This window comes from Oryctolagus cuniculus, chromosome 1 (genome assembly GCF_051225735.1).
Source record: "Oryctolagus cuniculus isolate XC-2025 breed Fujian yellow rabbit chromosome 1, ASM5122573v1, whole genome shotgun sequence".
In the NCBI taxonomy this organism is placed as follows: Eukaryota; Metazoa; Chordata; class Mammalia; order Lagomorpha; family Leporidae; genus Oryctolagus; species Oryctolagus cuniculus.
Genome location: NC_142867.1, coordinates 128,590,180 through 128,602,905, shown reverse-complemented (window position 1 = coordinate 128,602,905; position 12,726 = coordinate 128,590,180). Strand labels below are relative to the sequence as shown.

The 12,726-nt window shown below is 48.9% G+C and overlaps 1 protein-coding gene across 4 annotated transcripts in view; it reads right to left on the bottom strand.

Annotated features, from left to right (window-relative positions):
- The window catches only part of LOC103345049 (beta-galactosidase-1-like protein 2), a 40,456-nt gene extending 34,659 nt beyond the window's left edge, over nt 1-5,797 (bottom strand). For 2 of the 4 annotated variants that reach the window (XM_089314770.1, XM_089314778.1), the window contains exons 1-3: nt 5,432-5,600; nt 4,042-4,134; nt 3,710-3,907 (exon numbers count right to left, since the gene is read on the bottom strand). In XM_089314770.1, the coding sequence (XP_089170896.1) occupies nt 3,710-3,907; nt 4,042-4,134; nt 5,432-5,598 (458 nt within the window). In that variant the 5' untranslated portion in view covers nt 5,599-5,600. Of the gene's footprint in view, nt 1-3,709; nt 3,908-4,041; nt 4,135-5,431 lie in introns of all 4 variants that reach the window. The other 2 variants (XM_089314782.1, XM_017337615.4) reach the window with 2 other exon arrangements.
- Between the last annotated feature and the right edge of the window lie 6,929 nt (nt 5,798-12,726).

The window sequence follows — 12,726 nt, the reverse complement described above, 5'->3', positions numbered from 1 at the left end:
AAATTGTGGCTGGCATCGTGGCTAACTAGGCTAATCCTCCGCCTCTGGCACCGGCACCCTGGGGTTCTAGTCTCGGTTGGGGTGCCGGATTCTGTCCAGGTTGCCCCTCTTCCAGTCCAGCTCTCTGCTGTGGCCCGGGAAGGCGGTGGAGGAATGGCCCAAGTGCTTAGGCCCTGCACCCCATGGGAGACCAGGAGGAAGCACATGGCTCCTGGCTTCAAATCGGCGCAGCGCTGGCCATGGCAGCCATTTGGGGAGTGAACCAACGTAAGGAAGACCTTTCTCTCTGTCTCTCCCTCTCACTGTCTGTAACTCTACTTCTCAAATAAATAAAATCAATCTTTAAAAAAAAAAAAAAGAAACATTCTTCAGGCAGTGAATGTAAGGAGGTCTACTGTGTGACAGTGCCTGATATCAACAGAGCAGTGCATAGCCTGTGCTCATTCAGAGTGGCTGTAATCAATTCTGACATGATGTTGTGGATAAATGGATAATAAAAAAAAATAAAAACCAAAGGATCACAGCATATATTATCATTAAATTTTATAACCTATGTTTTGGGCTGGCACTGTGGCATAGTGGGTGAAAGCCACCATCTGCAGTGCTGACATCCCAAATGGGTGCTAGTTCAGGTCCCGGCTGTTCCACTTGTGATCCGGCTCTCTGCTATGGCCTGGCAAAGCAGTAGAAGATGGCCCAAGTCCTTAGGTCCCTGCACCAATGTGGGAGACCTGGAAGAAGTTCCTGGCTCCTGGCTTCGGATTGGCTCAGCTCCAGTAGTTGCAGCTGTTTGGGGAATGAACCAGCAGATGAAAGACCTCTCTCTCCCCCAGCCCTCTGTAACTCTGACTTTTCAATAAATAAATAAATCTTTTTTAAAAAGCAGAGATCCATTACTGGAACTAGTACTGGTAAGAATATTTAAACTGTAATTGATGAAATCCTGGATTCATGTAGACTAGTGTGAGAGTTTACAAGCTCAGAAGGAGGGAGAAGGCTGAGGAGTGTCCCCCTATTTTCATGATTTTTACCTCCAGGAACTCCTAGGAAAGATCTGAGAAAAATCCCCTTCTGCTTCCAAAAGAGAAAGGAGAAAGTAGACACAGGATATTTGGTTTTTAACAAATATCTATACTCAAGGGAAATTACTTTGCCAGAGCCAAACCAGCTTGGAAAAAAGAAAATATTCAACTCCTGCTTGTTCTAGACTGGAGGGGGGAAAAAAAAACAACAACACAATTCAGGCTGTCGCTCCCCCTCTTCGCGGAGGAACGACACTAGACCCTGCATTGTTCTTTTGTCTGCTCGGCCCTCCCCGGGTTTGCTGCTGGTTCTTCCCGGGTTGGCTACTGTCCCTTCCACCTCCGTGGAAGGGCGGTTCCCCCTGCCACTTTCCCCACTTCCACGGGGGAGCGGCACACCGCCGGCCGGCTCTCTCGGGGGCTGCTCAGGTGTTCCTCAGGTGTTCCCTTTAGATGTTCCTGGTGCATGTTGTCTCGCTCCTCCTTTATAGTCCTCTTCCACCAATCCCAACTCTGCTACCCACACGCTGAGTACGCTGCTCTCCTCCAATCAGGAGCAGGATCAGCTCCTGCAGGTTACTGGTCGAACTGGAGGCAGCTGTGTTTCCTCCTCTCCCAGCGCCATATTGTGGGAGAGCAGATGCATAGAATAAGTCTTAATTCCAGTAACAGTCTAGTCCGAGTTGCTCCCCACACAGGCCACTCTAAGCTTCCACATGTGGAAAGGGCAAAGTCCAAATCCAGCACACCACAGGACTCAACACAGCTCAAGAGAAGTACCAAACATGGGCTCACAAAAACACCAAGACCTAATCATAGCAGCATAGAATGCTTATCCTTCCCCACACCTTGCCCCTGCACCAATTGGGCTCCTGTATAACAAGGAATGATTAAAGAAACTATTCAGATTCTAATTAATAAGAAATGTCTAGGAAAATCCGGATAATAAAGGAGACAAAATAATGACATTAGAAAAAAAAATTTTACCTCTGAAACCAGAACTACAGCAAAAGGTAAGCAAAGCCAAACTCCACCAAGGTAGGGATCCGTTTTTCTGCCAAGAGCCATTTGCATATTTATAATCCCATTTGCAGGCCAAACAAAATGATCAGTTTAAAAATTAGCCTGTTGTGGCTGGTGTTGTAGCACAGTGGGTTAAGCTGTCCCTTGCAATGCCAGTATCCTATATGAGCACTGGTTCAAATCCCGGCTGCTCCACTTCTGATCCATCTCCCTGCTAATGCACCTAGGAAGGCAATGGAAGATGGCCAAAGTGCTTGGGCCTCTGCCACCCAATGGGAGATCAGGATGGAACGCCTACCTCTGGTTTCAACTTGGCCCAGCCCCAGTGGTTGTAACCATTTGGGGAATGAGCCAACAGATGGAGGGTCTGTGTGTATGCGTGTGTGTGAGTGTGTGTGTGAGTGTGTGTGTGTATATCTTTATCTGTAACTCATTCTTCAAATAATAAAGTAAATCTACAAAAAAAAAAAAACTGCTATGGACTTTACCAATTTCTAGTACCCCCAGCAGTTGCATTGGCAAGCCAGACAAAGATTTTGCAGGCATTTTAGGGCCCACCTTTGTGACCTAAGCAGATAAACACGAAGCCTCACATCAGATTATCTATCTCAGTTCTATTTTCCCAATATATCATGTCCAGCTTTCAACAACAACAACAAAAAATAGATGCTGGCATTATCAGGTCAGGAATTTAAAATAATAATGTTTAATATGTTAAGTCCTCTAAAGGAAAAGGTAGATAACCTGCAAGAACATATGAGTGATATGGGGCCAGCATTGTGTTTCTGTGGGTTAAGCTGCTGCCTGCAATGCCAGCATCCCAGAGAGGCACCAGTTTGAGTCCCAGCTGCTTCACTTCCTATCCAGCTCCCTGCTGGTGCACCTGGGAAAGCTGTGGAAGGTGAGTTGAGTGCATGGGCCCCTGCCACCCATGTAAGAGATCCAGATGGAGTTCCAGGCTCATGGCTTCAGCCTGGCCCAGCCTTGGCTGCTGCAGCCATCTGGGTAGTAAGCTAGTAGATGGAAGATTCATCTCTTTCCCTCTCTATAACTCTGCCTTTCAAATAAATAAATCTTTTTTTAAAAAAGTGCCGAAAAGTCAACCTTTATATTGACAAATACAACCTCACAGCTAGGAATTCAGAATACAGAATGAAACAAATACTAGTGTGGGGGTGATCCTGTGCCTGGCTGGAAGACTGCCTGCCTAGCCTGTGCAGGAGGTCAAGAGGGCATAGCACACCATGCCCCCCAGGAAAAACCCTGGTTGAGGACTCAGCACACTGAGCCCCACATATGACCTGACTGCTGGCAGACGGCAGGGACCCCAGGCACATTTCCCCCATCCCCACTTCCTGTTGAGGGGCCTTGTAATTGTCAGCTAGATTAACAGCTCCCAGGTGTGGCCCAGACCCATAAGACCACCTGGAAGTCTGATTGGAGAAGCATAGCAGTGCCAGTATCAGCTTTATCCTATAGAGTTAGTGTTGCCATGAGCTAGCTACTCCCCTTTGCCTGCCTTATAAAAGCTTGTGCCTAACTGCTAATAATTGGACATGTTCACTGAAATTGTCTCTGATGCTTCTTGTCAAAGAACGCCATGCCCCACCATCCCGACAGTGTGGGCCTTGCAGGATGAGCCCACACTAATGGACGGCACTCACGTGGTGAGGGTATTGAAGCCGCAGGCCTTTAATTTCTTCAAGCGGTCTCTCCAGTATTTCCTGGGCACCCGGAAATAATGCATAGTACCTGCTAAGATCAGGAATGGGAAGCCTTCAAGTGTGAAGTTTGAGCCTTCAACTTTCAGACCCACTCTGCGATTCTTCAGGGAGGAGGGTAGCAGGTGAGTCTGATTAATTCTGCAAAGATAAAGGTGCACATGAAGTCCTGGAGATGCCACCCACGAAGTCACAACCAGAGCAGATCAGAAAGGCCTTAGGCATACCTCCAGGGGGAACGAGAAACCTCCCTGGCCCTTCTTTCTGGAACATACCTGAGTGGGAGGCCAGGGTTGAACTGCACCATCACTGATAAAGCTGAAGACAGGTACAGGATGCTCTCTAGTCTCCCCAGGAAGGCCCACATGCTAAACAAAAAGGATGGAACACAGGTCAGAGAGACGCTCAGGAAAGAGGGGAAAAGGTAGTGAGGCGCTAAGAGGGGTCTTGGCCTGGCGGGCTGGGGGAGAGCAGCCCCATTTAGGAGGGACTGTTTGCAGCGCTGGGAATCATGGCAGACGGGCATCTACTGACTGGAGAGCGAACTGTTGCATGGCGGAGTCTCCTGCTAAATCGCTGGGCTTTCAGGCACCAGAAACATTTCAGAGGTCAAGCCTCAGTCAAAGGTTGGTTTTATTGCACAGCAGAGAATAATCTCCAGAAAGTTCGCCGAAGCATTCAGTTGCTCAGGAATGAACTTGTCATCACGTGTTGGCCAGCCTAGGATGCAGAAGAAATTCCTCCATGGTCGGGCACTCGTTTGCCACTTCTCTGCTGATTATAGGGCTCCACTCCAAAAATTCCCCAAACACATCTCAGGGTTTGCAAGCCCATGGTGTTCTCTATGCTGCTCACCCTGGAGCAAGGACCCTTCCCATGGTGTATCCCAAATTCTGGGAGCTGCACTGTAGCACAGCAGGTTACGCTATGGTTTGCAACACCGTTACTCCACAGCTCCCCACTAATGTGACTAGGAAGGTATGGGAATATGGCCCAAGCACATGAGATCTTGGCTCCTAGCTTCAGTCTGGCCCAGCCTCAGCCATTGTGGCCATCTGGGGAGTGAGCCAACCACTGGAAGCTCTCTATCTCTCTGTAACTGCCTTGCAAACTAATTAATTAATTAAAATAAAAGTCTAGTAGGAGTCCAGGGTGGACAGAGCAAACAGGAGCAGTATTGCAACCGAGGCCAATGTTAAGCACCTTGGATTTCAGAGGCTCATGCAAGGGGCTGGCTGTACCCCCAGCACCAGAGCAGAGCCTGACCACCGTGAGTTACAGGATCGCTAAAACATTGCTGTTGCCTCCCGCATCACCTTGGGCAGAGCTGGATAGGCACAAAATTGGGGAATCAGGAAAAACAGAACGAGGGCAGGCGGATTAGACAAAACAAGGACTGAGAGAAGTGGAGCTGCAGCGGGCCCTCCTTCCCAGTTAGGACGCTCCATCAAGGACCAGGAGAAAGAGGAACGACACAGACCCGCCAGGGAAACTGAGGCAGGACGCCGCCCCAAAAAAAATGTCCAGAATGTGAGGCATCTCTACTCACAGGAGCGGTCCAGGATGCTCAGGGCAGGAAAGCCCACATTGTGGGCGATGCCTAGAGGCCCTGGGACCATTGTGGAGGAGCCCGGGCTCGGGGGGAGCGCTGGGGCCAGTGCACACCTTACCCTGCGCTCCAGGACTCCGCGGCAGGCTCCGCAGCTCTGGCTCCTTGTGGCAGCCTCCAGGCTCAGGATGAAGAGGGCACCCCGGGGCAGACCCGCCCCTCTGACCCGCGACTCGTTAGGCCAGTCTTTACCCTCCCTACAGCCCCGCATTCCTGCTAACATCCCCAGCAGACCATTTCCCCCACCCTCGGTCCCCCTCCAACCTAGTCCCCCGGCGCGCACACACCCCCTGGGGCAGCCTCCGAGGCCCCGCCCGACGCCTTTCTGCTGATGGTTGAGCGCCTGCATGGCCAGCTTCCGCGGGCAGGCTCCACTACCGTGACCAACCCCGAGGGCTTTGGCTTTGGGGATTCTCGAAGTTCCCTAGCGCCAGCCCAAGGCAACCGAGAGCCCTCCGTGTGCTCCAGGTTGGGCTCAGCTGGCGGTCCCCGCTCCGTCCTCTGGGGGCTGAGTCTTCTGCAGCCCCGGACTACAGCGCTGGATGCGCATCCCCGGGGCAGAGTGGGCCTGCCCTGACGCCAGTCACTTAATCCCAGGTGAACCGTTGTCTCCCAGAGCGCGATCCCCTCCTGGCCGGCGTGAGCCGCAGCTGCAGGGACCAGCCGGCCTCCTCCCCAGCCCCGCGCAGGCATTTCTCAAGCAGCTCTAAGAGTTTGGGGTCTACAGGTCTGCAGCAGTAGCCCCCACCCCTCCCGCACTCTGAGGGGCACAGTCAGGGAGAGGAGGTGGAGCTGGTGCCTCAGGACTTCTGATTTGCAACCGGGCTTAACTTCCCCGGCCGGCCGGCCCCAGAAGCTGGCGTCGCTGGAGTGGGAGGCTCGGCTGTGGGCTCCCTCCTGGTGGGAGACGGAGCTCGGTATAAAACCCACAGCTGCATTTGGACGCCTATATGGGTGTCAAAAGAAGTGGAGCTCAGATCTTTCATTCCTCTGCCTCTGCCACTTAATTTTGAGGAAGACTTGCGATGAACCGTTTCTCCCTTTCATGCCTCTTTTTCTTTTTTTAATATTTATTTTATTTATTTGAAAGGCAGAGTGATGGAGGGAGGAAGGGAGGGGAGAGAAAAGGGGAGAGAGAGGGAGAGATCTTCCAACCACTGATTCATTCTCCCAAATGGCTACAATGGTTAGGGCAGGACCTAGTGGGAGCCAGGAGCCTGGAATTCATCCAGGTTTCCCACGCGGGTAGCAGGGGCCATCTTCTGCTCTTTGACAGGTGTGTTAGGAGACAGCTGGATCAGAAGAGGCACAGTGGGGACTCAAACTGACACTCTTATTGGGTGCCGGTGTCCCAGGTGGCCCCTCTTGTGGCTTTTTCTAATTGCACTTGCTGTTCATCTTGTCTACTGCTTCCTTTATTCAACCCATTTTCTACTCTTGGTGCTGCTCTCAAAATATATCAGCAAGGGGCTGGTGCTGTGGCCTAGCTGGTAAACCCTCTGCCGGCACTGCAGTGCCAGCATCCCATATAGGTGCCAGTTCGCGTCCTGGCTGCTCCACTTCTGATTCAGCTCTCTGCTATGGCCTGGGAAGGCAGTAGAAGATGGCCTAAGTCCTTGGGCCCCTGCACCCACATGGGAGACCTAGAAGAAGCTTCTGTCTCCTGGTTTTGAATGTTGCAGTCAATTGGGGAATGAACCAGTAGATGGAAGACCTCTCTCTCTTTTTTTTTATTTTTTGACAGGCAGTTAGACAGAGAGCTAGAGAGACAGAGAGAAAGGTCTTCCTTTTTGCAGTTGGTTCACCCCCCAAGTGGCCACTATGGCCGGCGCGTTGCAGCCAGCACGTTGCAGCCGGCGCGCTGTGCCGATCCAAAGCCAGGAGCCAGGTGCTTCTTCCCGGTCTCTCATGCAGGTGCAGGGCCCAAGGACCTGAGTCATCCTCCACTGCACTCCCAGGCCACAGCAGAGAGCTGGACTGGAAGAGGAGCAACCGGTACAGAACCTGGCGCCCCAACTGGGACTAGAACCCTGGGTGCCAGCGCTGCAGGCGGAGGATTAGCCTAGTGAGCCACAGCGCTGGCCTCTCTCCCTCTCTTTCCCTCTCTCTGGCTCTACCTTTCTCTGTAACTCTTTCAAATAAATAAAAATATTTTTTTAAAAAATGCATGGATTTCAAAGTATTTTCACCATAATAAACTTTAATTTAATTTTTTCTCAAACTTTTTGAAGAACCTTCATATTTTGCTATCTAAAAAAAAAAAAAAAAAAAACAACAACAACAAAAAAAAAAACCTCTTGGGGCCAGCACTGTGGCATAATGAGTTAAAGCCCCAGTCTGCAGTGCCGGCATCCCATATGGGCACTGGTTCATGTCCCGGCTGCTCCTCTTCCGAACCAGCTCTCTGCTATGGCATGGGAAAGCAGTGGAAAATGGCCCAAGTCCTTGGACCCTTGCACCTACGTGGCTCCTGGCTGCAGATCAGCTCAGCTCTGGCAGTTGCGGTCATTTGGGGAGTGAACCAGCAGAATGGAAGACCACTCTCTCTCTCTCTGGCTCTACCTCTCTCTGTAACTCTTTCAAATAAATAAATTTAAAAACTCCTTCCTTGTCAGAAACTGTTTCTTTAACTTTATGCAGTCCTACTTGCAGACGCAGAATTCAATAACAAGCAGCCTGCCTTCTCTTTCCTCTGCCTCTGCACTGATGTGCCAGAATAGCCAAACTTACTGAGCCCCGGGAACTAGGGTTTCCAGTGCTGGGCAGTGCATTAAAGTCACCCACATATCTCTCTCACACACACACACACACACACACATACACCTATATACACACACATACACACACACATACACACACACACTCAAGACTGAGTGCTCAGTGCAGGTGAAATGAGTTCATAAAATAAATTCTAAACACCCCCTCTCTTTGCTGTGGGATAGCTTGAAGCTGGAAGTTACAAGTTACATGCCCCAACCCCATGTAATTCTATCCTGCTTGTCAGTCAGAACACCCTGGTTCCTGAATGCCTTGTTTCGTCAGGGTGCTGGGGAAAAGGCACCGTGTAACATCTGTATTCAGCTTCAGGTGGAATTTTGTGAAAATATCCTAAAACTCCTAGATGACTCCACTGCCTCATAAAAAGAGGTGCTGGCACATGTTTAACCTTCTTTCATCAGAGACCAAGACTAAAGCTGGTGCTGAGGTGCCATCTCTCTATTTCCCTCCCCTCACCCCCTTTCTCCCTCTGGCCCGCTCCACTCCTCAGCTACACCCATGCATGTGTGTGTTTTCTTTCTCACCTTTGAAATACACTTTATCATTTTGTGCACTGCAAATGTGCCTGTACTTAGAATACTTCTCCAGGTAGAAGACGAGGACCTGGAATAAAAAATTAAACTCCACCTCTCCCACTTCTTGTTTAATACCTTTTAGCACCACGTAGGGAACAAAAGAGTTGGGAGGGCTCCCTCAATTTGTCTCCAGCCCTGTTCCCCAGCGCCACCCCCTGGCATGCCAGTCCAGTCACCTGTTTTCCACTGATGCACCTGAGCCCCCTCCAGCATGAAGAAGACACATGTGTACACCAAACTGCAGGTGGAGACGCCATGAAAATCTTCCCATGAGACATCACGTGCACTAAACCCTGCCCAAACTCTGCCCATTTGTTTATTCACCCCTCACCCAGCTAAGGAATCCACTGGTCTGGGGGCCTCTCTCTCTCCCTTTCCTCACGGAGGCAGATTCTCCTGGTGGTGCACCTCTCCCCTTGTGGGGCTGCCCACGTTCATGTCTGAAAGTGCACTCACTCTGTCTCTTTAAATAAATCCTGCTGTCATTCTTGCATGTTACTTTTATCTCTGCTTTAACTCTTTATCTCCTGCAGGGACAAGAACCTGGAATAAAACAGTTGGGAGCGGGATTCCCACAACAGAAACACTTTTCTCTATCTCTCACCTTCAAATCAGAGGTGGCTGTGTCTGACTGTCCTATAGGCCGTGAGAGACAAGAGTGCTTGTATGTGCAGGAAATGCTTTGAGAGGAGAAACAAGGTTGACTGGGTCAGTCCTCCCCCCCAAGTATCATAACTCCAAAATATGCTTGCACGGCGAACCTATCATCTTCAGAAAGCTGAGCATTGACTTCCCTAAATGTCCCATTCATGGTTCCGTGTGATATTTGAACAAAGCAAGCAGCTGAGGACACCTTATAATACTAGGCATAAATCATCATATACATGTATGCTAATAATGGGTGAATGGTAATGCCAATTAGTTGTATTGGCAAACAGATTGACACTGAAGACCGGGGTGCTATTAGCAGAAAGCTAAATCAGAAGCAGAGTTGAGACTCAAACTTTGATACCCCAATATAAGATTCAGGCATCACAAGTGTTAGCTTAACTGCTGCACCAAAGGTCCATCATGTCTTCTAATGTTTCTAGAGGTTTTGTTTTTCATTTAAATCTCTGGATCATCAAGAATTATTTTAATACCAGTTTGCAATACGGATGACTCATTTTTTCCAAAATTTAACTCTTTATTAATTTGAAAAGAAATATACTAAGTTACTGTGTATATTGGTGCTGTTTCTGAATTCTGTGTTTTATTCTATTATTCTGTCTACTCCAGACCAGCATGCAGTGAGAGCTCACCCTGTGCTAGGTGCAGTTCTAAAGTCATTATGTAATTCGTTTATCATCATAATAACACTATTTGATAGATCCTTTTCTTAGCCCACATTTTAAGGATTCAGAAACTGAGATAGAGTGAGTTTAGGTAACTTGTCCATGATGACACAGCCATAGGTAGCAGATCCAGGCTTCAGTCCCTGGTGACATAGTTTCAAAACCTGTACTATTAAGCTGTGAGCTCTATAGTATATACTTTAATATTTTGTGGAATCTTTCATAGGGAAATTACTTTGATGCAATGTTGGCCTATAAGTATTCTCTGCCAAGTTATCCCAAAGGTATTGCAAAGGAAAGACACTTAGAACAAATTATGATACTCAAGTCACACAGTTTATTAAGTAAGTTTAAAATACACATGAAGATGCCAAAAGAGACGGAATAAGTTAGCGCATTTAGGATAGAACACCAGTGGACAAAGGACCACACTGCCTGAATCCTGCTAATGGTGTGGTGAGGACCAGTGATAGGAGGCCTATCACTGACTTAAACCAATGATGCTCACTTTCCCTACAAGAGCGAAGAAGTGAAAAATATGCCTGGCCAGTAGCTATGGGTCTCCATTTGGCTTGCTGAACAGCCATGGAACTTATCTATCGCTCTTGGTTAGACAACCCATTGGACCAGAATGAGCGTCTCCAACAGGTAAATTAGGACGTCATGAATATAGAATGGCTGATATACCTCACATACCCTTAATATATCATGAACATTTGGGTTTGTGTGCAGGAACTGGAGTGGAGCATCTGAGAGAGAGAGAGAGAGATGTTCCACCCACCGGTTTACTTCTCAAATGGCCACGATGGCTGGGGCTAGGCCAGGCCAAAGCCCAGAGCTAGAAGCTCCATCCAGGCTCCCCACATGAGAGGCAAAGGCCCAAACCCTCAACCATCTTCTGCTGCTTTTACAGGCACATTAGCAGAGAGCTGGATAGGAAGTAGAGCAGCTGGGACTCAGCCAGTTCTCATACAGGATGCCGGTGTCACAGGAGTGGCTAAATCTGTGGCACCCCAATGCCAGCCCAAGGGCTTACTGTCCCAGTGCAGCAGAGAAATAACAGAAAAGATAAGTATATAAAACTCACACTGCGCTATCTGATGGTAGGTCTGTAGTGAATGACTTTTAAAAACAAGAAAGGGAAGGGTATTTGTATAGAAGCTATTCCACTTGAGGCAGGGTGACCAAAGAAAGCCTCATTAAATGGCAACATGTGAGTATGAAGATGCTTCAAAAAGCTTGTGCAAGAGGCCGATATTGTGTTGCAGCAGGTTAAGCCACCACTTGTAATGCCGGCACCCCATCCGAGCACTGCTATGACCTGGCTGCTCCACTTCCAATTCTGCTCTCTGCGAATGCACCTGGGCAGGCAGTGGAAAATGGTCCAAGTACTTGGGACTCTGCCACCCAAGTAGGAGATATGGGTGGAGTTCCAGGCTCCTGGATTCAGCCTGGCCTAGCCCTGGGCATTTTGGCCATTGGAGAGTGAACTGGTGGATGATGATCTCTCTCTCTCTCTCTCTCTCTCTCTCTCTCCCCCTCTCCTTCTCTCTCTCAAAATCTCCATGTATCTGTAACTCTGCATTTCAAATAAATCTTTTTTTTAAGTTTGTGAAAAGTAGAAGTAATAGATAAGTTTACTTTGGTGTGAAAAAGAGGCATCCACCCTTTAAATCCATGCATGTTTTTGATAATGTGTGTTTTCCGTGAACCTTTTGAAGACCTTTCCTAACTGCCTTTAGGAAGTGAGGGGGGGCGAGCTTTTTTACTGGGAGGGGAGCATCTCAGGCAGCAGGAACTGCCAGTACAAAGGCTCTTCAGCAAGTGTGAGGAAGCCACAGAGGCATGAGAAGAGGTGGACACAGTACAGGAGGGAGGCTGAGGGTTAGTGAGAGGCTACTGAGAAGTTAATGAGGAGGAAGGATCAGCAGGCCTTGGGGCTCAGGAGCAGGTCTGTAACTTTGGCTCTGCATGAGCTGAGAAGCCATTGAAGTGTTCTGAGTCAAGAAGTGCTGTGATCTAACGTGCACATAACCGTGGTGTCATTGCCCAAGGCAAGGACAAGAAAGTGGCAAGACTCACTTGGAAATGGCATGTGAGTGCATGGCGATGTGCACCAGGGTAGGAGCACTGCAGATACAGTGAAGTGGTCAGATTCTGGATGTCTTTATGAGGTAATCATCAGTGAGATGCACAATGCCAAGGAGAACAAAAATGCCAAGGATGACAGCAAGGTTTTTGGCTTTGAGCAGAGTGGAAGAGTGGAGCCGTCTACGGAACAGGGATGGCTGCAGGAACCATGTACCTATGTGGGGTTAAACATGCCCATTAGACATCCAAGCAGAAATGTGCACTTCAAGGGGAAAGCCGGATGTGAACTTGGGACAGGTGCATCAATGGTACTGGAGGGCATAAGACTGTATCTGAGGAGTGCTTTGGTCCAATGATTGAGCCCTGAGAGGTTAGGCACACGAGGAAGAACCAGCGAGAGAAACTGAAAAGTGGAAACCACAAAAGTCAGGGGAAATCAGAGGAGAGTGCTGTCCTAGAAACCAAGGTGCCATCTTAGGTGTTAAAGTGATCATATTAAGGGTGTAATTGACATACGGATAGGATTGTCAAAGGGATCACATAAATAAGACCAAGCATCTGGTAATAACAATA